This window comes from Anarrhichthys ocellatus, unplaced genomic scaffold, assembly GCF_004355925.1.
Source record: "Anarrhichthys ocellatus isolate YVR2014 unplaced genomic scaffold, GSC_Weel_1.0 scaffold16, whole genome shotgun sequence".
Lineage (NCBI taxonomy): Eukaryota > Metazoa > Chordata > Actinopteri > Perciformes > Anarhichadidae > Anarrhichthys > Anarrhichthys ocellatus.
In genome coordinates, this window is record NW_022280046.1 from 2,200,618 (window position 1) to 2,227,186 (window position 26,569).

General features: G+C 43.2%; 1 protein-coding gene across 1 annotated transcript in view; it reads right to left on the minus strand.

Moving 5' to 3' along the window:
• bcr (BCR activator of RhoGEF and GTPase) overlaps positions 1-26,569 on the minus strand; it is a 73,044-nt gene that overhangs the window by 18,173 nt on the left and 28,302 nt on the right. The window contains exons 2-8 of the mRNA XM_031855446.1: positions 14,858-15,042; positions 9,518-9,622; positions 8,803-8,988; positions 3,846-3,953; positions 2,050-2,110; positions 1,871-1,923; positions 1,434-1,574 (exon numbers count right to left, since the gene is read on the minus strand). Of these exons, the coding sequence (XP_031711306.1) occupies positions 1,434-1,574; positions 1,871-1,923; positions 2,050-2,110; positions 3,846-3,953; positions 8,803-8,988; positions 9,518-9,622; positions 14,858-15,042 (839 nt within the window). The remainder of the gene's footprint in view (positions 1-1,433; positions 1,575-1,870; positions 1,924-2,049; positions 2,111-3,845; positions 3,954-8,802; positions 8,989-9,517; positions 9,623-14,857; positions 15,043-26,569) is intronic.

The window sequence follows — 26,569 nt, forward strand, 5'->3', positions numbered from 1 at the left end:
GACAATTTAAGAGGGTGAGGGTGCGCTGACCTGGTAGATCAAATCATTTGATCTTTTTATGTAATTACAGATATTGAAACAGCATTACGAACACATCTTCTCTACTACAAGTGATTAAAGTATTATTTTGTATTATTTTTGGCTGAAGCTATCACTTGATTTACGCATCATCCTCTTCATTAAATGTAAGACATCATCTTCTCAACTTTCCAGGTAACGACAGTCTTTTGAAGCGAGTTATATGTTGCAGCTCAGTTCCCAAAATGTGGACAAAAACCTCAGGCATATTATATACTCTGAGCCTAAGGTACGATATAATGAGCTCCATTGATTTACACGCGCTGCTTTCATGTATCCATAATAAATATTTGATGACTGGTGTGGAGGTCTGGACGAACTGGGATGGAACTGGAGCCTGCAGGGATGGGAGGGGAAGTGTGTGTGCCCGTGTGCGTGTGCATGTTAAAAGACAAACGAGAAAGAGAGCGAGTGAATGGAACAGAGAGCAGGAATGTGTGTGTGTGTGTGTGTGTGTGTGTGTGGAGAGAGGGTGGGGTAATGACCCCACTGTGAGCAGAGGGTGGAGCCGTCACAGCCTTTTCCCTCGTTGGCTCCCACCCTCCATTTATGAATAATTTACTTGGAATCTGCCGGTCTGAGCGGACCGATGGCTCATTACAAGGCATTATGTACGGCAGTGTCACGCAAGCTATCAATCAAGAGGCGTCCATTCGTGTGAGTCAAGTCATCTCCGGAGATGACAGAGACAGCAGGGGGGGGTAGGTTGTGTGTGTGCATGTTCGCGTTAGGGGAGATGGAGGGATGGGAAGCCACAAGAGAGACACAGAGCAAACACAGAATCACCCTCAAGTAGGCAACCCTGGTATGACCATATAAGGGCATGGGCTCTGCTTTAGGCTGCAGATTGGCGGCTCCTGTACACTCATTCGGCAAAGACTTCATGGTTATTGAGAGGGCGGAGTTATGACATCACCATGCTCAACATCAGAGCTGGAAAGAGTTGAACTGATGATAAAAATGACTATTGTCTACGTCTGTAGAGCGGGTTGTATCACCTTTGAGTCTTATTTTTGTTGAAACAGTTAATCAAATTTATTAAAGGTACAGTCTGTATGAATCAGACAATGATGCATTATTATTTGCTCCATTTCATAGTCATGATTTCAGAGATGCACTAAGACAAAAACATTTTAAGCCAGAACAAAACATGCCATAAAGGCGTTGTCAGGTCTTCTAGTAACCCAAAACGACTTTGTCTTAGTTCAGTAAATTAGTACGCACTACAGCCAAGTAACATATCAATCAGCTTATTAGCTGTCTGAAGAAGAGCATGCCAATCAGGTGTAAAACAAGGCAGCAAAATGTGGCTCGTCTCGAGTCATCCAATGTTTGGTAAATCTCTGAAGGCTCACCTCTCCCTTCTTGACAGTCATAGACTGGCGTCGGGGCGTCGTCTCCTCATTGATGCTGGACAGGAAGTTCTGGGAGATCCGCAAGGCGTCCTGCAGAAGCGGGTGGTCCGGGTGGCTGGTGGGCGTGTGTTTGAGCAAGTCCTGGAGTACAGCGGTAGATGTAGAAATATTAATTTTGTCCAGCTAAAAGAACACATATTTAGGTATATATATATATATATATATATATATATCATTTATTTTCCCTTGAATCCAAAAAAGGAAATGTTTAAAGAAAGTATAAAGACTTGAAGAGTCAGATACTCTTCCTTTGACCCTTGAGGTAAAAGCTCCCCCAGGAGACCGAGTAGTCAAAACAAGGTTTAGCAATAGAGGCATTTACTAAAACATTTACTAAAATATCCCTGCTTGGCGCTTCAGCACTCCCTCTTACTTACGTGAAGTACCAATGTGCTGCGGGTCACTCGGTCCACTGGTTTATACAGCAACGCTGTGAATGAGAAAGGAGAGAAATCAGACTGAATTGTTTATACTCTATGTCTGAATTATGACAATATGCTTCATGTACACCATTTAATAGATGGGAGTGAGTGAAAACCAGCATGATGTGGCCGACCTTCTAGAGAGTTCTTGGCTGTCTGGTCCTTCGAGTCCTTTGGGCTCCTCACCTTCAGGTTCTGTTTGGAGACAAAATGTAGGTCGAGGAAAACCCTTTTAAAAAGACCTTTAAAAAAAACACTTCAGTACAGTTAATCCATATGAAAACATAGTGACATTATTATCCTTCCTCAAGCACTGAGGTCATCCATTCCCAAATTAATTATGCCCTCCTCAGCAGAATTTCCCGTCACCATCTCGCTCAGATGGCTCGGAGTCATGCATCATTACTTTGGCCATTAACAACCCTCGATGATGAATCCCCCATCCTGCATGTAGACACCAGCCTCAACGCTAACTGGTAGGCCTCATAAAACATTGAAAAGTGAAGTCAGAATATGTACAAAAAAAAAAGCTCAAAGACTTAGCTAGAGGTGTACATTTGCTTCGTATGAATATAAATACTTTGGTTAAATATGCCTCCTGCAATGAGTAATATTTAAAGTGATGAAACCTTTTTAAAGGCTGCATCTGAACCCATTTCTGTAGCTGCTGGACAAAAAGAAAAAAGCTGTAATATCACTTTCACAATTCCCAACCTCATTAGATTGGTTAAATATAACACTGCTAGGAATGTAGATACGTTTAAAATCAGCCTGCACAACTAGATTTGAGGCATGAGTGTTTTTAAATATAGTTAAAATAAATAAAAATAATAATAAAATAAATTATTGTGAGGCCTTGAAGCTGTCGGAACTTGTGTTTCGGGACAATATAAATATACAAATGTATTATGCCGTCACTGCTCATATATGATCTGTGAAGGTGATACTGAGCTCAGATTTTTCCTTGTCAGTGATGAGAATGAGACCAACTATCCTCTGCACTGTCCACCATTTAACTGATGCACACACACACACAACACACACACACACACAGACACACACACACACACACGCACACACACACACGTGTAACTGAACACACGTATACACACACAGAAAACTGCCTCTGGCTGCATTTCTATAGAAATATTCAGCAGAACATGCACAGTTAAATGAAGGGAAGTGCTAAAAGCTGCGTGGGTGAATAATGGCAGAGCGTTTTGTAAGTACATCGCATCAGGGACAAAACTGTACATTGCATCAGGGACAAAACTGTTAAGCAGCTTTTAGAACAGCTCCTTTCCCTAATAACACATCATTTAACACTCTGCTGCAAGTCAGTTATGCTCTTTGTCATTTTTGTGTGACCAGATGACACCGCCTCAATCTCACAAACTGTCCAGCTGCAACAAGTCTTTTTTGACAATGAATTAATATACAGCTACACAAGACAAAGTGTTTTATGTTAACATAATAGTAATAACCACAGCAACCACACTAGAGATCTACTATGCCAGACAGCTTTGTGAATTTGGAGAAAGAAAAGTTGCATGTAAATCATAAAAGAGTACAGAAAGAGGATATCTTATATTATATTATATTACAAGAAGCAATTAAGTGTAATGTGATGGTGAAAATCACTCCTGCGATGAATTGAACGTGTACTTATATATCTAAATGTGCTGCACACATAAAAAAAAGACTCAACTGGATGGTATGAAGGAGGTTTGTACGGTGGTGAAATGATCCGATAACTGAGAGATCACAGATTCAACTCCTGCAACAGCTCCGAGGTAGGAGCTAAACAAGTAACGACTTGCTTTTTGTCCAATTCTTTCCCCCACATCTACAGTATAGCTTCCAATAAAAAAAAAACATATTTCTATCCCTGCTTGGTGTTGTTATCCATTCTTTCGTCCATCCTTCTTACCTCAGAGATTTCAGCAAACTGTGTGTTAGCCTGGCAGCACTTCTCCGCGGTCTCCACAGCCAGCTCGTAGTTGTCCACAAACGCTCGGTAGACTCCAAGCTGGCTGGCCTGATGGAGAGAGAGAGAGAGAGAGAGAGAAAAGGAAACAGAGGTTTTTAATGAACATATTGACATATTGAAACGTCAGTGACTGTAATTTTGGAAGAGATTGTTCGTGTTTTTAGCTCATATACAGGCAACAAACTAATGAAGGAGACACATTAGAGAAACAAATGGAGCAGCAGCATAATGTAACCTGCTCAGCACATCTTTGTCTGAACTGTTGTAAAGCCTCCATTTCCTAAAGTTTTGTTGTTTAAAATAAACGTCACAAATGGACAAATCTTTACAATAGACATTATAGAGACCACCTTAAGCCTCTCAACTATGAAAACGCTACATTGCAACGATCAAACGAAACCACCAACAGAGGAAAGACACAAGGTCACAACAACAACAACAACAACACAGTAACCACGGTGCGCCTCACAGCCAGGCCCGTTGCCCTGGCAACCAGTGAGGCCCGGCACCGTGCAGGGGTGAGTAATTAATGATCGGTGTAACGGAGGCTATGAAAGCACATTTAGGAAGCGGGATGGCTGAATAAAACTCCACCAAACGCTGCCTGCCAGCGCTGCCATCCGTCTCGACGGCGAACAAAAGGACAATCAATTCTCAAAAGCCAGAGGAGGAACGAGTACAGTGGAGATGGGTTTTGTGTGTAACGTTGAGAGCCACACACACACACACACACACACCAAATACCCCAGAAAATCTCACCTGAGAGTACTGAGTGTATTAAACATGAATTATTACCTTTAAAGCTCATTATGACCCGTAGCATTGCTATATTTTATATATAGGCCTGTGTGGAGCTTCAGTAATTTGGGCAAATTACTTTTGTCTATGTCAAAGACCAAGCTTAAAGGTAAATTGAGGTTTTAACGTGGGTCTTACTTTCAAATTTCCGGCCATTATTTCTATCTGTTATGATGGCACCGTGCTCATCGCTGAGATCTTGGACCACGGCAACAAGGCTATGACGAAATTCGACAAGGTGACAAACAGGCAGTCAGATGATCTGACAGGTTGTTAACAAGCCGACAGTGTAGTCAGATTATCTAAACCACTGTATTTAGAGGTGGAACCGAAAGTGAGGGTGCCCAAAAGTTGATAATAATCCCTGATTGTGCAGGAAAACTCTTCCTGCACAACTGCGGTACAGTACAGCAGGTCAAAGCTGAAACAGGAAGTGGGTCTGTAAACTCTAATGAAGAGTTGTTTACCACCTTGTGTGATTGAGTGCCCCATTACTGATGGGAATGATGGTTAGAAAAAGCCCCAAGTATGAACCTTTAAAACTGGGGGGCACAGATACTTTACAGCCGTGAGGCACTGGGGCAACCTGCAGCAGTCTGGCCGAGTCAGTGCTTTTATTGTTGATTTCTAATTTGTGGCCTTGTGTGAAGAACTTTCTAATTAGATTAGAAGTGGTCTACAAATAAAGGACTACTACACATCTGTGAGTCAATCACTAGTATTGTCTCAAAGTCCCCTTCCATCCTATTTCAAGGCCCTGACCTTTCTACCATGCCCTGATCTTTGCAGTCATGGGGGGTTGTGAGATTCAATTCTGGCAGGAATGTGGAGTCACAAGTTTTCTAAACATTGTCTACACTTCTCATGTTGTCACTGGCAGTTACTATGTGTAGTGTGTACGCTTAGATCTTTAAAAAAAAGTCAGCGAGCCACCATGAAAGAATCGAACACACGACTGAAATAAGCAGCGTAATAGTTCCAAAAGGGCTCTACAATGCGTGCACATATATCCTACACACTACAGTAGGAAGAAGGAAAGTGGAGAAAGCAATTTTTACAATACTGCAATCCCGTGTCCTGCCCTGGGCCACACAATCTGCACCACAGCGGAGGCCATTCAGAGCGTGACAGTTTGACTGCGGAGAGAGCGGAGAACCCGAATGTCTGGCAGCCACATCCACAGAGCCGCACACATCGCCACGAAGGCTTATCGAGTGTGGGGCTGCAGCTACAGTATCGTAGCTAGAGAAGGACTTTGGGTGATGAAAGAAACTGCTTGGGTGTTTGGATTTCTCAGTTGGGGATTTGTCCTGTGTGAGAGTATGTGTGTAATCCACAGCGGAAAACAACATTACGAAAACAGCCTCATGACAGACTACGGCCATTATACGAGAAGGATGGATTTAGCCACTGGGTTTGTAAGGGAGTTCTAACAGACTAGATATTTTCTTACACAGGAGTAAAGCGCTGTTTATTCTGCAATGATATGAAAAGACAGAGCATAAGATCCTTTATTTGCTACAGCTATGCTGGCTGCGCTATGTAACCAGGTGTTGTAGATCCAAAATCTAACATGATTCGACATCTACATGTCCAATTTATCATCTGTGATTTATCCAAAAACCTGGATTTGGTAGATTGCTGCAATTAAAATTGACGAAACCCAGGAACAGCCGAGGGGGAATCAAGGATGTGTCAGCAAAGCAGTTATCAATCAGTTAAAGTAATTGTCCCACACCCAGACACATCTTAGTGAACCTTTTCGTCCCACAACATAGTTTGTTCAATTATCTTTTCCACATGCGTAGGATGGTAGACAAGCAGATTTAGCCTATAGTGGGCTGTAGGAATGAGTCCTAAAACCCCGGAGAGAGCTGGTTTCCTTGTCAATGGGTTTTTGGTTAGATGCCTGAAATTAGGTCTGCTGTTAACACACGCTCAGGAGATTTTCAGATTTTGTTCCATGACTTAAAATATCTCACGCGTGACTTTTGACGCTTTTACGTGTCTTAAAAAAGGCAGTTGCTTACAAGTGACAAAATGAGACAACTAAATGTCATGACGTTGAACACTGGCCCAACTTTAGCCTAGTGGTGGTGATGTCAAGTCATGTGACCGTGGTGTTGTTCGTTTAAAGCATAACGTCATCTTTACTTCTACCGATTGCATTCACTCTTCAAAAATCATAAAAGTGGTGTTCCTTTATGAAGATGACCATGCTTGAACAAAGCGTGTAAGTATCGTCAACGTTTGTTTGCCACAGAGCTTATTTTATGCAATAATTCAATATCCCAAAGGAAAAGTCCCATCGGCTTTATGTCGAGGGAACCAGTGCGATGCTAACTTCCTGGTTGGCCTACAAAAGTATGTCATGCCTTCAGCGCTCTATTCTCTGACACATTGAATGAACCTTAGAGAAACGTCGTCACTGGGGGAAAAAACAGAGCAAAGACCAATCTTTATGTTGGACGTCTGAGGCCAAATAAAGGATCATTCTTCTATAGATTAATAGAATCAGCCTTTTTTTTGGTCCTCCATCTCTGAACCAGTTTATCCATCTGCCTTCATGGTGTAAAACCACCACTTTGTTACTGTGCATGTTGTGCGTGTCTACGAAGAGCAGGAGTGTGATTTAGCCCTATTTCCAGCCTTCAGACACTTCTTCAGACACTCATATAACCTGTCAGTGACGCTTTGCCTCTTCCTCTTTTCTCCTCTTCCTTGTTCTGATGTTTTATGATTCCTATATCCATCTGCTCCCCTCACAGACTTCAGAGTCATGGTGAGACAGCTCTATCAGAGCAGCCTAAATCTACTTGCCTCCCCGACTCTCATCCTCTCTCAACCCTTCCTCGCCCCACTCCTCGACTGTATCGCCTCCTCTGCTCTCATCTGATCTCGTCTTCCCTCCCTCTTCACCTCCTAACGGAACGGCTGTCATGTAGCATTTTCTTTCCCTTTTTGATAGACTCAGCGTCTTCTCCTCCTGACTTTTATTGACGTCTGTCTGGGGAGAGGGAGAGAATGCGGCAGAAACTGTGTGAGCATGTGTTCCTTTACGGTTTACCTACATCACAACCATGACGTCACTTCTTTGTGGGGCAGTTTTGTTTGATAGAAAAGCTAATGTAACAGTGAAGCAGTTTTTAGGAGGGAAATATATAGACAAGCTTTTTAAGTAATTATAAAAAATGGATTTTGGCAAATGAGTCATTGGCGGTAAAAGATACAAATTAAATCCTAATTTCTTTGCAAAATCCCAATTGGAGCGTCTTGAGATTAATTCATAAGAGTGCGTGTGCGTGTGCATGAGTGTGTGTGAGAGAGAGAGAGAGAGAGAGAGAGAGAGAGAGAGGGGCTCCTATTTATAGCAGCTTCTTCAGGACACAAAGCACACAGTGCAGTGATGGCCTCAGCTGCCTGAGGCAGAAAGGCGGCATTGTGAAACACGCCTGCACCTCCGTCTGTGTGTGTGTGCGTGCATGTATGCGTGTGTGTTCGAGCATTCGAGCGAGTCTGCGAGGGAGAGAGAGAGAGAGACCCAGGGAAAGTGAGGGAGGCACTAGTGGGAGAGGAGCAGTATTTCAGAGAGAATTAACAAATGACTCATTGTGGGTTAATTGACCCATTGTGAAAATGATTAAATAGACCCAGTGTACATGTGGCCCAGACATCCTTGGCAGAAACTACTGGAGGGAAGAGAGACAGCAAGCGAGCGGCTGTTGAGGAGGAAATAGGAAAGAAAGTGCGATTCAGATTCAATTTGTCCAAATTTAAAATGATAAAGAAGAGCATCAGTAGAAAAATCAAATCTACGTTTTTGTTATTGGTTTATTATTGAATTATGCTGAAAGATTCTGCTTCTGAAAGCCTCCCAATTCAAGAAACAACGTTACTGTGAATTATTTCACTCCGGCACAGTGCTTTTGCTTTGGGTCTGCGTCCACATGTCTTTTCTGATACCGTCAACTTTTGTGTGTGTCCAATGTTGTCACTTAGATTAAGGGTAAGGTCAGACATCTGCTATCATGGGTACAGACACACAAACTACAACCCCAAAACGCCCCAACCCCGTCGACTAATCATTTCTTTCTCTCACCAGTTTCTGGAAGAGGTCTCCGACTCTCTGGTGGTGGCCCCACTGCTGAACGCGAGGAAAAAGTCCGTCGTAGAACTCCCTGTGGATCTCGTAGAGCTCAGGCACTTTGAAGAAGATCGTTTCTATCTGGGCCACTGTGAGCACAGGCTGCGAAGTTGTAGCAGCGGCCTTCAGGGGCTTCATGGGCTGAGAGGGACAAACAGAGGAGATGGAAAAAGTTGCTTTTGTGGGGCATCTTTGTGTTAACTGTGAGGACTTCAGATAGTCATTACTGCAATGGTTTGTTGTCTTTATGACTCTTCTCTAGTTGCACGACGGTTCTGGATTGTCAAATTATCATTTAAATGGCATAAAAGTAATAAGAAGTTAAGTTCTTATGGAAAACGTGTTCGCAAACAGTCCTCCACTATGTTCTATCTACTTTCATAACACCCAACTCGGTGTCTCTTGTCTTAAAACATAAAAAATAAATCAATTTATTTGTTATTTATTTGGTTTGGCTATTTCGAAACTTTGATTGTTGTAATTTGTAATCTATTTGTGTTACTTACACATTTTGCAGATGCATTTAACGACACTGAATTAAATTAAGTGCGTGAATTTATCGTTAAATAATTCCATACCTAATACTCAATTTGCCTAATCAATGGACTTAATGCCGCAGTCATTACATTCTCCTGTATAGTATGGCTGGATGTAGTGTGTGTGTTCTCACCAGCAGCAGGGCCTCCAGGTGACTGAGGTATGTTTCCTCGGTGGCCAGGATCCCAGAGAGGACCCACTTTCTCATCTCCAAACCTTTTTCCAGGTCACATTCAGTCTGTAACAAACACACAGGCATGTAATAGTAAAGCTAAAACAATATGCAACAATACAATATAATGCACAACAAATAATCCAATCCTACACGTGCCCACTTTGCTTTTTAACTTACTCTTTAAATCAGCCTTTTCTGTTTTCACACTGCATCATTTTGTGCCTGAGGCATGAAGAACATTCAAAGCATCATATTGTTCCTTACATCAGTTAATATTTGTAAATCCCAAATTGACGGGCTCCTAGTTCTTAGCGGAGCTTGAAAACCTCTGCAGTGTTGCCGTTTGTGAGGGCCACAGTCTGCAAAATCAAACGGCAACAATCGCACCTTGGAGAAATCCTCCCCGCTCTCCTCCCCATTCCCCTCAGCCCACCGAAAGCTCACTGAGGACTACGGACATGAAAGAAAACAGAGAGACAGAGAGATTCCTCGGGCTGTCTTGTTTAACCATGAACTCTGAAATAACACAAACAGGCAGGGTCTCCCATGGGAGCGAGGTTGGCGTATAAGTATGTGTCTGTGAGAGAATGTGCAAGTGCCGGGAGCGCACACACACACACACACACACACACACACACACGCACACACACACACACACACACGCACACACACATAGACACAGACCGTGAGCCCAGGTTGGGACGTGGAAACATCCAGTCCTTCAGGCTATGAGGAGGAGGAAAGAGAGGAAACAGGGAGGAAGGGTGAGAGAGAATGACAAAGAAAGAAGAGGAGCAGAAGAGATGGAGAGCAAGATAGGTTCAGTATAATTAAGAGAGGGGGAGAGAGAATAAAGAGGGAAGAATATCTGACATGATGAAGGGGAGACAAAGACAGAGAGTAGGACTATATATTAAGAAGAAGCGAGGCGACATATTGAAAGCTTGCAGCTGCACATTCTGTTTCTCTGCCTTTTTGGCTGTCCTGTCTCACCTTGTCTATCAGGAGCTGTTAAGGCTTCCTGGCTTCTAGAGACCTACAATAAATGGTGTGTGTTTGCGTGGATGAGTGTGTGTGTTGGGTCAGGAGGGTAACAGCATAGAAGACAATGCAGAGAATCAATTTCGTAGTTGATGTGTTCATGTACGTAAATAGAGAAAAATGGCCATAACAATCTTCTTGAAATTGCCTGTTTTGTCTTACCAACAGCCCAAAAGCCGAACATATAGAATTGTTTATGTCTATGTATGTTAAGCCACCTGTAAGCCACTTCTACAACTATATATCTAGACAGCAGGATTCAGGCATTGTATAGATATGTATATGCTAAAATGATGTGCAGCGTTCCTGTGAGCTGCACATGAGTACGTACTGTGAGTGCTTGGATGTCTGTGGGTGTGCATGCATATATTTAAATGAAGGGGTAAATAGGCCTGAAAGCTGTTTCCATGGCCACTGCATAAGCAAATTAAAAATAGCACTCAACATTGAAAGGTAACTGTATGTGGTTACAGCTCTGCCGTAGTTACGATCAATAACCGTTAATCCTCCTGAACTCAGCTTTAAACAAGACGGGTGGATTTAAGATGCTACTTTGCTCAAGCTTCTTAGCATCTCAGCCATTAACTCAATGGGTGTTAAGGCTTTGAATTAGGAAATGTTTTTAAGTGCTGCAATGAAAGATTATTTACATTATTAATTAATCTGCCAATTATTTTCACGATTTATCAATTCTTTTGGTCAACAAGAAAATCATAAAATGCCAAAAACCCAAGACGACGGCTTCATAGGTCCTGTTTTGTCCAAACAAACGTCCGAAAACACAATTGTTGACTAATCTACTAACCGTCTGATCGGTTCAGCCCTCCTCTACTTACTACTATAGTTTGGAGAAATCAGGTGCAGGCCTCAAGTAGAATGGGACAGTATTTAGCGTATAAGCATATTGGCCTCTTCTTCATCTGACGGTTTATCTCGTCTTCAAAAGTAAATACTTTTTACTGCACATCCTCTCTCGCTCTCTTTCTTTGTCTCTCTTTCTCAGGTGAAGCATAAAGGAAATGATTCTGACAGACATGTATTATGCATCACACAGACATGTCTGGGGATCTGAGCTGTTTATAACAGCATCGGAAAAAAAAGCTCCAATTGCTCGTTATGTATAGACTCTAAGACGACCAAAAGTCCCAGAAAGCGGCTCTGGATCTCTCTAACTTAAAAGGGAGAGCTTGGGGCAGTGACGGAGCCCCCCCCCCCCGAGTGTTTGTAAGTTAATGAAAAATGAATGAATCATTGCTGAGCTACAAGTATCGGCATGAGCTATCTGACTTTAGCCTCGCAGGATATGCCCGATGGTAAAAGAGCATGAGAACCACGGGGGTCCATTTGCAGCATCAAGAATATTTGAAGCAAATCACAAGGAGGAAAACTTCAACAATCCAGCCGCATGTTACTGAACTAGCGGAGGCGAGACGAAAGTGTTTATTCATCGCTTCAGACCCCAGACGACTCCCCTAGGAAGTACCCACTTCTCCAGACATATCATCTTTTATTCATCGCTGTAGCAACTAATGAGCCCATCTCTGGGTTCAGACTAAAAGGGGTGTCTGCCTGCCTTTTCATATGAAATGAGACACACTCTTCCTGCTCGGGGTGTATTTGGGTTGGTGTTTCTATGTTTTCACATCCGGTATGTGCAACAGAGTCAACGGAAGCCAAATATTTCACATTTGAGCCCACACAACCCCCCTGTAGTGGTGACTCTGGATGATTCAGGAGTTCTGACTTGCTTCTCATTTGTTTATGCATGGTGGATGATGTTCGTGGGAGATACAAGAGAATAAATACAAACAGTGTTTATTTGCCCAGCGAGCAGACGTAGCTCAGGAGGCGCAGATAAAAACCGAGCAGCAGTTGCGGTTATAACATTATTCCCCATATCTCTCCATGTCTTTCCCATGTCAGCTCTTACAAACTTTCAGAGCAGGTTAGAGATGGAAGAAGTGAGCGGCAATGCACGCCCCTGTTACACACTTTATTAACCGTTCTCATTTTTCATATTCTAATCTCTTTAGCATCCTGTTCTGCCATCCCTCGCTTTCTGAAGGGTCTAATGTGATTGTTTCCTATCTCCACATGTCTGCTAAGTAATGGGGTTGTCTTAGAGTTACCCAGTGCTGCAGGAGAAAGACAGTTTCTTTTTAACTGCTTATTTAAATTGCACAGCAGTGATAGACAGAGTTGGTGTCTGCAGGTCTTTTTTTTTTTTTTGATCGGCTATTTGCGATACAGCATCACATCATGCCGTTGACTGCAAGGAAACAAGCTGTGCGATGAGTGAATTTTCATTACAGATGTGATGGATAATATTAAAGGAGATTTCATTCTTTCCACGCCTCCAATTCTACTGAGTCTTCTAAAGGTTTTGCGCTGGTCCAGTAGGAAATGACCTCCCTCCCCCTTCAGGTCTTGGCATCGAGGTGCGATGTCAGACAGGGTGAGGGAGCATTCTAGTATAACTATAACACAGTATAAATGTGTGGAGGAATAAATATAAATCAGGAATCTACAGGAACAGAGGAAAGGGTTTATGGCTTAAAGGGAATTCTGGGGGTGCCCCGGAGGCCACTAACCATAAACTGCAATGTCCTTGATGTGAATCCAGCCAAGTACCATTGTTGCATGTCGTTCCCCATCTCTCTCTCTCTCTCTCTCTCTCTCTCTCTCTCTCTCTCTCTCTCTTTCAATTCTCCTCATGTTTGTACTGTCATATATCTAGTAAAAAGCATTAAATGCCATAGAAAAATACATAAAAAATGTGAATTCTGTTTAACGTGGAGAGGGGGGAAAAGCTGACTCTGACTGTCCTAGATTGACCTACAAGTATATGTCACATAATAAAACATACGCGGCCAGTGTTTTTGCAAAGTTGTGAAAAAAACCCCATTACAGCACAGTCCTCACACTTCAGCTGACTTCTGATCAGTGACCCCACTCGTTTCCCTCTTCACTGCAAAGATTCCGGATATGAGAGAAGATTAAATCAGTAGTATGTGATGACTCATCACAGTGACATCATAAAACCCATCAGCCAATCAGAGATTGTCCGGGCTGTGACTCATCGATTGGAGAAGCAGACTGGGGTGATGTTTGAAGGGCAAATCAAGGATGCTGGTAACTCCGTTTTCATGGCGGTTTTTGAAAGCATGTCTGTCTGCGTGGAGAATTTGTTGAGGGACGATTGTTGTTTGGCTGTTTAGTATTTAACTGGCCGTCCGATGGTGTTACTGCCAACCCTAAACACACACAGCGTCCAGTTTCCTCCAGGATTCTGCCCTTCAAATCATCTTCAATGTGAATTTAACATTCTTGCTGAGAGAAGAGGACGTGTGCATTTCTGTAAAAGGAGCCATTGGCTTGTGCAACCTAAAAGCGTGTGTATAAATTAAAATCCAAGATCAGAGGTCAAAGGTTGGATGCAGCCAAGGGAGTCATCATTTATTGGCAGATTCAAGCTATAAATCAGATAAGACTAGTGAGCAAAGACTGAGGGGGCGGAGTAATACTGCTCCATGAACACTGATGCAATTACTTCCTCCAAGGGCACAGTGGAGAGCGGCAGTATTAGCCTATTACATTCTCCCAAAATACCTCTCTGTCCTAATCAAACATACGGTTCTAAACATGTTCATATGCTGCTACTCACAAATTCTTCGGTGCAAGAAGGAATGGGTAAATGCTTGAATAGATTCTGTCGGTAGCATCCATGTTCATTCTCATCGTTGCTGACACTACAGTTTTGTGTGTATGTGTGTGTGTGTGTGTAGCATTCGTGTGTATCCTCTCCATGGTAACCTTCGATAGCAGCAGACGTCATAGATCACTGGTTTTCTCTTCGCAGACAAGAAAGAGTAAAGGAGGGAGGGGTAAGAGGATGAAGGCAGTGGTGGGGTGATAGAGGTGATAGAGGTAATTCTGCCTAATACCCTGGATGAGAAAAAGCCAGACTCTTAAGGGGGATGAGTTTCTTCCCTGGATGACTGCTTCTGGGGGTTATGAGGCAGGCGATATTGTCCTTTATCCATCCTCTCAAACAGTAGATTTGATTTTCTCATCAACTGACAGATTTTTGACGGATCGGGATTGCTCTATGAATATATTTAGCCCACTTCCTGTGCTGTATTGAGGTCAAACTACATAACTATTGGCCATTGAAGAGTAATTCCAGCCACGTTGGTAGGATTGCACATGCATGTAGTATTACACTTTGAAACAATAGTAAAAAAACAGCATACTCACCGACTTGGAGGATTCTAACGATCCGGAGGAGAGGGTGTCCCGACTGCTGCGGCTCTTGGAGCTGAGGTGCGGAGAAGATGACGGCGAGTCGTCGATGTACGGCAGGATGTCGTGGTGCCTCCGCTGCTCCTCTGCGCGGTCTGCATCGTAACCGTACGTGGGAGGCGTCCCCGTGAAATGACCATCTGTGATAGGGGAGAAAACACAACCTTAAGTTGGCACCTTAAACATTCTTTCAATCACCTTTGACGCAAATCACCAAATTAATGCAATTCAAGCTTTCTGCACTCAGTCTTGAAAGGGACAAAGGGAGCTAAAAAACTGACATTTGGAGATGTAAACACCATCATTTCTTTTAAGAAACACAACTTTAGAAAGCCTCAATCTAACCAAAGGTCCATTAAAGTTGCCTGTGCCTTTACAAAGCACACTGGGTAGATTCTGCACACAGAAGGCGAGGAGTTAATTTTCGAAACACTAATTAATGCGATTCTAGAAACTGAGGCACACAAAATGAGTTCCCCTCGGCATCTTTGTTCATGCACTCATATACAAACATAAAGCTCGGCGAGAAAGCACTCGAAGAGGCCGACTACAAACTGGGTCAAGGGTCAAATAATTGCAACACCGAGTGCAGCGTCTCCGGGGAAATTTTCATCCGCCTCCCTCCGACCTGCATCTGCGGTGGCCACTATCACTTTCTCTGTAAGAACAACAGCTCAGCCAGCACAGAGTGGCTTCGAGTATAATTACCCACGCTGCCCTTTACGAGGAGAGGTGGGAGAGAAAGAGCTCGGAACAAAATGTCAGTGAGCTGGACGCATTCTACAATTTGACTGCAAAATACCTTGTTTTACAACATCACACTCAGTGAGGCGATGCATTCAAGCTGTGGCTTCCACTAGACACGTTTTTGTAATTTCAAATGGTTCGCCTTCCGGGAGGAGAGAGTGCAGTCAGTGGTTCGGGGAATCTGGTGTGTAACAGCTGAGGGGAAGACATCAAGCATCTCTAAATGTCACAGAAGACCTTTTGCTCATCTCCTCCCACTCCTACATTCAACAGAGCTGAACTTCTCAGAGAGCTGGCCAGGCCTCCTCTGTGTTGACTCAGACTAATAACCCGCAACAGCACTTTCTAGTCTCGCAGGCAAACATCAAAACATGCAGAATACACACCAGTTCAAATCATTTACAAGTATTCTGTAGCTGTAGAACACATTCAGCTAACATGTAGCTAGTCACTGATGTTTTTTTTTTTGTCTGACACCAGCACAAACACAGACATACGCTCTTAAAGTCACAGGTCATAGCGTCGAGAAAAAAAAACGAGGGAAAGAGATAGAAAGAACAATGATGGTGTGTTCAGGGCCCGTCTGACCTTCAGCCCACCCACCGCTCGCTCTGTGTACTCGCTACTGCCTGTGGGCGGGTGCTGCCCACTGCGCCTGCTTCGACCAACGGCATCCTGCCCGGCAAAGACCAACATAGAGGCTCTGTGTGTGTGTGTGTGTGTGTGTGTATGTGTGTTACACATTCTTCATTCATTTGTAGTCTTAGTGTCACTGCTGTTATTTTGCAACCCCATGCACATATGCTGTTACTTATGAATTTCATTATCATATTGTTGTGTTCCTAAACATTCATCTTCTCCTTCAGTCTTTTCTTTGCTGTACCTTTTTTTTTTTTAACTTGTGTGATGACTAACTTGCGCTGCGGTATGATTTTGGGGTTGGATTTGATGTATTTACTAAGCACATGCATAAACATTCAGCCTGTAGGAGGCCAGTAAGGATCACTGAGTAACCAGATCTAACATTTAGGAAACAACAAACATTCAGAAGACAACATGCAAGCAAAAAGACGATGCACATGTTGAGGTCTGATTCACTGCTTGTCTTAAAATACAGATGTGGAAAACACCAAGTGGGAAATGAGTGAGAGGCATGCTGGCATGTTTTTCTTTTTCTTGTTTGCCAACCCCACCTCTGTGTATTCATGTTGGCAGCATAACATCTCCAGCTGACTTATTTTAATCTTCCTACCACCTTGTTTTGGAAAAATGCTGTCACTAGAAACACACTGAGGTTGTGTGTGTGTGTGCATGTGTGTGTGTGTCTGTGGTGCCCACACAACCCTGAGGCTAGAAATATTGAGCACCCAAACAACATTTTTTAGGCTGTAACCCCCTCTTGGTTACAAAAGGAGGGAGGGGGGCACAGTCACAGAACCACAAAACCACAGTCATGAATAATAATGATAAACTGTAGATAAAATATACAAAATGCCAAATGAATCACAGCAGCCCTAAATCAAACTAAACTGTTTCTTCTGGGAAATCCAGCGTTGTTGTTTTTTTAACCTATAAACAAATTAACAATTCATAAAGGAATGACCACGACATTAAAACGGTTCAGACCCTTGCTAGTCTGCTTGTCTGGTATGTATATCTTCAAACCAGCAGTTTCCAGTGGGGGAGGGGCTGAGCTTTACGAGTCTGTTAATGGGTCACTATAGCCTGTGGTCTTCAAACACTAGGCTTCAGTCTGACCACGTGTGACCTCATCTCGGCCCAGACGCTGCTTCTAACGCAGCCCGCAGTCAGTTTCTCTCCCTCTGACTCTCACGCTCTTTGTTTGTATGCCCCTGCATCGCCGCATATGTCGAACTGCTTCTTTCTCTATCTTTCGCCGTCTCTTCTCTCTATCCTTCTTGCGAACAGATCGCTTGTGTCTCCGCTGATTTGGGGCCTCCACAGCTGGCCTCTTCATCCTCATGCTGCTCACAGGTCTGCGTCTTCCTCTTGCTGCTCTGAGCTGCCTCACTTCTCCCTCCTCTCTTGTTCCCCCCCAAACGATTCCTTATCAGGAAAATAATAAACTGCAAAAAGCTAACACATAAGCACACACTTACGAACACACGCACACACACACACTAACACATAGAGTAGCGCCTAATATATCATTCTCCAAAAAACAGTCCACCCATTGATATCTTCCTGGAGCTATTGGCAAAGTAAAGCAACCAAAATCTGCTTCTAACACCAAAAATCAAACACACACACACATTCCTGTAAAATGTTTGCATGGAAACAGTGGGAGGGGGAACAGGTCTCTTTTCCTGCTGCAGGTGGAAAACTACAATCAAACTGGGAACAGCTGGTGCTCCGGTGCCATGGCAACACATGGGTCTTTCCAAAACAATATCAGGGGCAGGACGGGTATCAGGGTATCAGGGTGTCATGTGATACTGATCTATTGTTGCATGGGAGCTGCTTTCAACTGTTAAACTGTTACAACTTCTGTGTGCGACACACAATCAAGGGATTTTTTGGGAGCTTGTTACAAGTCTGCTGCATATTTAGTGTACAGAAATGAGAGGGGTACCAATCTTTTTGTTTTTTGAAGAAAGCGAATAACTTTTTTGTTTGATGACAGATTTAGAGGGAACCATTTTTGTAGTCTTCAAAAAAGGCATCATAGAGGGATCAGTCTTGGGTGTGGAAATAGCAATTGTTTTGAATCATTTAAAATGAATCCCAACCTGTGAAAAGAGTCTCATTAGCTGTTTTATCTAATAATAATAATGTGAATAATAAATATATCTTCCGCACTACCTGTCTTATTGTAATGAGACATCATTTAGAGCATTTTTAAAGGCCACTCGGCACACTCTCTGTCACTATTCATTCTTTGCTTCACGCTACCTCTTCTCTCTGCCCTTTTCTTTGACTGCTCTCAGCCATAATGGATACATCTATTCATACTGTAACAGTGCACTAAAAAAAAAGATGAAATGAGCTGACCCTCGCTCATTCCCACATGTACGAGGAATTAAAAGGCTCGTCTGAGTTGAGTTGCGATAAAGAGAGCCAACAGACAAAGGAAACACTTATTGCCTAAAACCCTGCAATGCTCCGTATGGTTCTGCAGGAAAGAAAAAAAAAATTTGAAGAAATGATATACTGTGAAGACAGAAATTATTATTAAAAAACTACAATAATAAGATGATAAATAGCAACGAAGAGAAAGAAGACAAAGACAATGCGACACACAGAGCCATGAAATTGGAGAGAGAGAGAGGGAGGGAGTGACTCTCAAAGGAGGCATAAGATATCCTCGATAGTGAGAGCTGCCTCTCCATCCCCCATCACGCTTTCCACTCAGCACGGCCGTCGTAAATCTGCCCCGGCTGCTGACGCCTTTATAGGAGGAGGCCTGTCATCGCAACACTGCTGATATAACCCCACCTCTGGCTCTTTCTCCCTCTCTCTCACACACACACACACACACACACACACACACACACACAGTTACAGATACATTCACACCCTCACCTTAAAGCCCCACCCAGCCCCATAGGATCCTAATGTTACGCTACAACACTCTCTCTCTTATTCCTGCCATTCAATGAGCGAGGCGAATGTAATCAGAGATGGAATGGTGTGTTTTAATGCCCCCCCCCCCCCCCTCATGCTGAATCTGATTCATATACAGTGTGCTGGATTCGGGAAGGCTAAGCTTATTGAAGAGGCCAAGTCTGGATACTGGAGATACGTAAATAAGATGCACGCCTGTCTCCCAAACAACGCTGCTGCTTTCATTACTACCCCTCAAAATGTAAAAATACATATGCAGTGGGGAGGGAAGTGGGGTGAGAGTTGCTGCAAGGAGAGTAAAAGAAAGAGAGAGCATCCCTTCCCCTGAGTTCAACATCCCCTTAAATATCCAATTTAGAGACAATTTAACACAGAAGAGAGGGGGCTGGTACACGAGTGGAAGAGGAAAGCTGTGGAAATTAAAGTGAAGGCTCAGCTACAGCATCGCTGGGGGGGACAGACATGCCGTCAAATGAACTCCAACACAGCGCTTCGCTCACAATCCTCCTGCGACCGCACGGGCACTTGACAGAAGTTAATTTGGTAAATGTCACTATCTTGTCATTAGAAGGCAGACGCAGAGTGTCTGAACGGGTGACTCTATTTTTGACGTACTCAATATCTGCACTTTAGGTATGAAAATCTGGAGGCGTGGCACCTTTCACCCACTCAGAAGATGAGACTACGGGGACAGTTTTGAGAGGAATTCTCTACATTTACTTGAGGTCACGGTGGGTACTTTGCATCCCTCATAGAAACCTCTCTAGATTGGGACTCTCACGAGATAAAGATGAATCCTAAAGGCGTACTTCACAGGATTGCTGTAAAAGATACGACTGCCTTGGAAGACATGTAATAAGCAAAGTGTGTGTTTGGCAACACAAATCACCATCCATGCAGAGGATATGTCTCCCTGGATGCTGTTTTAATTCATGATTTGTTTTGGTATTTCTATCGCTCCTCTGAGTGGACCAAGACTGCACATTCTCTACGTGAAGGAAGCAACTTTCCTCATCTTGTTTTTTTTCCAATTGTAGTCAATTTATCATGAATGCTACTTCAACCAGCAATCACGGCAGCATCACGTCTATCTGCTGGTGAATTCCTTGTTCCCGCTTCCTGGCGTTATCAACACCACTCGTGTTAAGAAATCGTAATAAACCAATTTGTTTCCTGGGGGTAATCTCTCTGCCTCGGCGTTGATAATCTCTGCGGAAACGACCCAGCAGCAGCAGCAGCAGCAGCAGCCGGTTTCACTTTGAAAGCTGGGAGGATGGCCAAGTCGGAGGCGCTGCTCCTTTAAAAAACGAACAGCGCCCCCTGCAGTGATGTAATCATTCCTTTGTCTCAGGGCGGAGAGATGAGAGGCAGGACAGCGATGAAAGAAAAAGGAAAGGGCATGGCCTGAAATCACACCACTGGAGGAAGAGAGATGAGTAGAGGAATGAGAATGTTTGTGTGTGTGTCCATGTGTGTGTGGTGCTGTGTGGCGTCACAATGCTACGGTTTGTGCTATGAGCTTTTTGTTTAAATATTTGTGGGATTGTGCGTTTGCCTAACCTACCCATGGGGACAGGTGTTTGGCCATGTTCTCCATGTCATAGATATCTGCCACAGGGAAACAAACAATGTTGCATTGCCTTGTACTGCCCATGTAGAACACGTTGTATAAAGACCTCTGTGGCTCCAGAGGGAGACTGAAAGTTCTGCAAACAAAAAAATTAATAATCATGGCAGTGAAGAGCTACATTATTAAAAAAAAAGATGATATATCTAGTTCTGCTGTGTTGATTTTTTTAAATCTTTTTTGTTAAACTGTCAATCTTGAGAGTTTCTCTTTAGAGTTCTGCAGAATACGGACAACATATTACCACAACTACAGTGCCAATCATGTTTCACTATCGTCAGTCTTTTACGGTAATTCATCGTCAAAGGAGCATCAGCAAGGTCTCACAAATCGTTAGTGAAAGCATGTATGGTGCCAAAATGATTATTAATCAACAAACTAATAACTTTAAATTAATATATAAATTACCCACTCTACAAAATGTAATTCAATTGTGAAAAATAAGCATTCAAATTTCCCAGAGACAAGAAGACATCTTGAAATGTCTAAAACCCAAAGTTATTAAATTTACGATGACATAATACCGAGGAAATAACAAATTCCGTGTTTCCTGAGTCTGCAGCTTTACAGCCGTTTGCTGCCAGGAGATATAGTGCATCACTGTCATACGTCGGGTATAAAGTATGGGAGAGTAGACAAACAGGGAGACAAGCAATAGAACAGAAAAAAAATGATTTGATGAAAAGGAAGACGGATGAAAAGATACAGTAAGGAGAAGACAAAAGTTGACATTCAGGTGGCAGATTTATACAGAAGAAAATGACCGAAACACCAAAAATAAACATAATTACAGTAGAACTAAAGACACGAAGATAATTACACAATCAATCACACACAAGCGCATCCACATGTCGTATCTTTTACGTTGTGTCAGCTTCCCTCGGCGCTGCGTGTTTTACTTCTCTGTACGCTTCTCTCCCCGTCTCTGTTTCTGTCTACATCTTTTCTATTCTCTCTCTCCTTCCCGCCACCGCCTCCTTTGATCACACAAGACTTTCAAGGAGAGCGCTCTCCTGTCTTGGTGGACATATGCTCAACCACACACGCACACACACACACCACTATACCCTCATCCTGCCAGACAAACCTTTGATTCATCAAGCGCCTGTCGTGTCTTCTCTGTCAACCATTAGACTCATTAGCGAAGAGACCCCCCTAAAGCATCATGGGGGAAATAAGCGTTCAAATTGCTGCAAAATCACGCTGAGACTGTGATTAATAATACAGCATGCTAAATTAGCGGCTCCGCTCTGAAACGTGGACAGCGCTCATTAGACTGCGGTTTCTACAGGCAAAGATGGTAATGTGTGATGAAAAGTGGAAGATGCTTGGCTTTTAGGTTGTTAACTCAGCAAATGGAGGGTCTTTAGTGGTATTTACGGTATGTGCATGTGTCTTGAAGGTAAAAACAATAACACATTCCTGTCTGCACTCTGCTCTTTCCTTTCCATTTACATCTTTCTTTCTCTAAACGTCTTCTTAAATACTACCTTTCCTCGGTATGTCTCGCCCTTTGTTGCGTCTCTCTGCTTTCCTCTCATTTCCCTTCCACGTTGGCCTTTGCAGGAGGCGCTCTGCGATCTCACCACGGCTGTAAATCTCGAGTTCAGACCTCCGACACTCTGTTTAATGCATCATGAGCCACCGCAGCCATTGCGTATGTTTCAGTGTGGGCGGAGAGCGGCCTCATTCATTTATTTACACTTAAACCTACATGGCTATCTGCAAAACACTCTGCCGGGCCCATCATAAATAACGTGTGGGTTATCAATGCTCTAATGTGCTGGCTAAAAAAAGAATAAATGGGACTGATAGGAATGCTGTTTCTTTATCTGTGCAACATTTAGTTGGTTAAAAGACGCTAACACAAACCCCACCAGGCTAAAGTGTGAGTGAAATGGTTTATCACAACTGAATTCAATGTCTTCAAGATTTAGTTTGGAGAATGAAGATCCTGTTGTGTAAACCACAAAAAAAGATCACATTGACAACTCCTTTCACATCTGGTAAATTCTGGATCAACTTTCTAGCAGAAGCTAAACATGTGTGACTAAACAATTGACATGGGAACCTGACCAGAAAGCAGTCGTTTACCATCTTAGTTTAACATGTTAGCATGCTAACATTTGCTAATTGGCGCTGAATACAAAGTACAGCAGTGGCTGATGGTGGCACTGGAGGAAAAATTAAGAGGATCAACAAAGCCATCAGGATTCATCCTCTGGGGACCATAAATAATAAATATATGTACACAATATATATAGATATTAATAGATATTTTAGTCTGGACCAAAGTGGCAGACAGACCAACATAGCCACCTACAGAGCCCTGCCGCTAGCGGGGCTACTAAAAAGACAACATATGAATATCCGGCATTACAAAATATGATCACACAATCACAGGTGTTAAGTGTTACGTGTCTGTTGCTGGAGGGTGGAGGCACTCAAGGTCCCACGCAGAGCAAAGGTTGGAGGTCAGAGGTTAACGCATTGGAGAAGGAGGGACAAAGGTCACATGGGTTCTCTGTTACTATGTGTGTCTTTGTGTATTCATCTATGCCTCGAGCAGGGGAGCTGAAATCAAATTAACAAACAGCACTTCAATCAATACGATCACTAGCTAGGGAATGGACCCTGATCCTTATCCATACCTCCCATTAGAAATACTGTTATGTCTTGAACTCCTGAAAGCTGGATAAAGCGATACAATGTGGGTGTCGTGCTGCTGAGGAGGTACTATGATACACGACATGACGTGAAGAGGAAGCTGGAGGCTGTGAATTATTTGGTTTCCATAAGTGCTTCCAGAAAGCCAAAACTGAAAGTCAGCTACTCCTTTCATAAACAGTAGTCTTTAATTAAAAAACACACTACAATTCACTGAATCTCATCCGTCTATTGATCTCAGCCTGAAGCTTACATCGAGCGTCATCTATTCTCCACAGTTCATTTGGCTTTGTTGTAGTCGAATGAAGAGAGGAATGAGAGTCGAGTATTGCTCCTGTTTCATTTCATCCGGACCGACTCATGATGTGAAAACAGAAGACAAACGGACTGAGTGACTGTTCCACGTCAGTGTCTGCAACGTGATGGAGGATTTGACACTTTGAAGCTATCACTGATGAGTGATGAGTGCACCGCCACAACTTGCCATTTTCATCCGATTGGAGACATTATGCTGACAGCAAAGATGAATGATTGAGCAATAATCTATGACAGGCCACAATATTCCGCAAATAAAGGTAAATTATCCATGTGACAGACCGAGGTTCCACGGGGGTCTAATGACTATTGACACGTCTTTTCAGTTCATTTGTACCACAAGATTCTCAGATCCACACACACCTGTAATAGTATTTGTGTTAAAGCAACTACTACTGAGTGTGCTATCCACTTCTAATGGATTACTTAGAAAATAACACTCAACAATAACTAATACAATGTAATTATATAACAATCTGGTGACTGCTTCATTTATACAATTGGATGTTCGCTCCTGTAGAATTTCTACATTTACTTTTGGTACCTTAAATAGATTTTGATGCCAATATATGGACTTTTACTTGAGTAAAAAAATGGACTGCATGGCTTTTACTTGTAACGTGGTATTTCTACACTGTGGTATTGCTACTTGTATTTCAGTGAAAGATCTGAGTACTTCCTCCACCACTGGCGGTTGCATTCACCATGAAACAACAGACCAAGACCAAGTCATTAAAAGGCTTTGTTAGTTCTCCAGGAGAAGCAATTCTACAAGAGCTGGGTTGGTTTTGTGTGCTCATGTGTCACACTTTCTATTACTTACTGCAGTTATGGTTGTGGGACTATGTACAGTTTAGGTGGTGCAGAGCTGCAAGAGTCCTGTATAACGGGACTATAGTCTGGCAGCTGATGCCAAACTAGCATCAGCCAGCTGGAGGGAGTGGCTTCTTCCGCATAATGTTCTTCCAACTACGCTGCTTGAAACCGCATCCAATCATTTTATGCACTTCATACAGAGGCTCGACGTTCAACGAGTGTGTGTTCCTGCCATTACTTCGTCTCTGAGGCTTACACCATCCCCATTACAATCCCCGGGGTCCTGTAACGCAGGTAATGTTGCACTCCTGCTGCCGTTGCTGCTCAGATTGTCTCCGAGAAACCAAGTCAAACCCTCAGAACTCCTGCTCAACCGTTCTGCCACACAACTGAACTTTTGGCCTCTATAATATACTACCGTTAGCTTCATATCGCCCATACAACTGGCTTTCAATATGACATCCAATCAGCATGACAGTGTGCAGCTACATACATGATCTGATACAAGCTGCTGATAATTTGGTCATTTGAGATACAGCAGGATATTATTTCGTAAAAAACAATAAGCTAGTACAAATTGTACTTCTTTAGACTGATGTTTTTCCTGCATGTGACATTAGTGGGGTGGGGGTGGCTACACTCAGTTTACCTTGACCTTGTTCCCTCTCCCACGGCTCCCAGCTCAGACACTACGGCTTGCAGTGGCGCTTATCATCAGCACACAGCAGAACGAGCACAAAAAGCCCCAATCTGCCTAATCTCTGGTCAAACACAAGCCGCGGCATCATCGCTGCTCAGGGCAATAAACCGCTGCTTTATGCCGGGAGCTGTTCAGGGGACACGCGTTAGGACTTTGCTAAACGGACCATAAAGGTTTGCCAAAGCAAATCTCCAGGGGAACTGTTGCCTTGGTTACCACAGCCAACAGGAAGAGCATTTCATTTGTGATTAGGTAACCTGTCAAGATGCAGAGGACGCTGTTATTCGTGCTACAACCAGAAGGACTTAAGGTATCCCAAGTGAATACATTATGAATAATTGTTTTTTTGTTTAAATGAAGAAACCCCCCCCCACTCCCACTTATGCACACATGGATCTAACCTACATCTGTTTGCCTTATCATTTGTCTTGACATCTACCTAAGCAGCTCTCAGAAGAACTGGCGAGCTACTGCACATTTCGAAATAGAGAACAGAAGGGGAAAAAAAAAAATGCAAGATTGCATTCCACCAAAAGGGTAAACTGTCATTTAAGAATCCTTTTAATTCATTTCTCACCCGATCCGATGGTTGCCATGGAATTTCTGCAGCCTCTATCTCTTCTTCTCTAATCTTCTCCTCCTCCCCGTTTCTCTCCTTCCCCCCTATTTGAACTGGCACTGGGCCAGTCCGACTGTCTGCCATGTTTCAAGCGTCAACAGCATCAATTACCTGATCCCAGCACTCACATATTCCCATAATGGCTCTAAAACCTACACACCAACATACGCGATAGAACGTATTCACACTTTTAAAAACCTAGACTCTCGGCCTTTCTCTGTTCATGTGTACACACACACACGCACATTTTCACGAAATGAGGACACTGAATAATTAGGAGGATGAAAAAAAAAAAGAGTCAGAGCTACACAGACAGTCATTTCAATTATCTCTATTCCTCCGGCTGTCTGGTTGCTGTCTCTGCAAGGTTATGGGCTCAGCTCACCACAGTCTCCACTGGGACTTAGTCATGAGGAACCAGTTTGCTATTTGATTCCCCTCTTCGCAAGGGTCCCGTGCTAGGTCTCGTCACCGCGCTGAAGAACCGATGTCTCTTCATCCCACCTTTCCCGCTGTATGTGACGGCTGCCTGCACCAGGCAAAACCATTTGCACTGCATGAAAGATTCATCCTCTGGTTGTGTGAAGGATG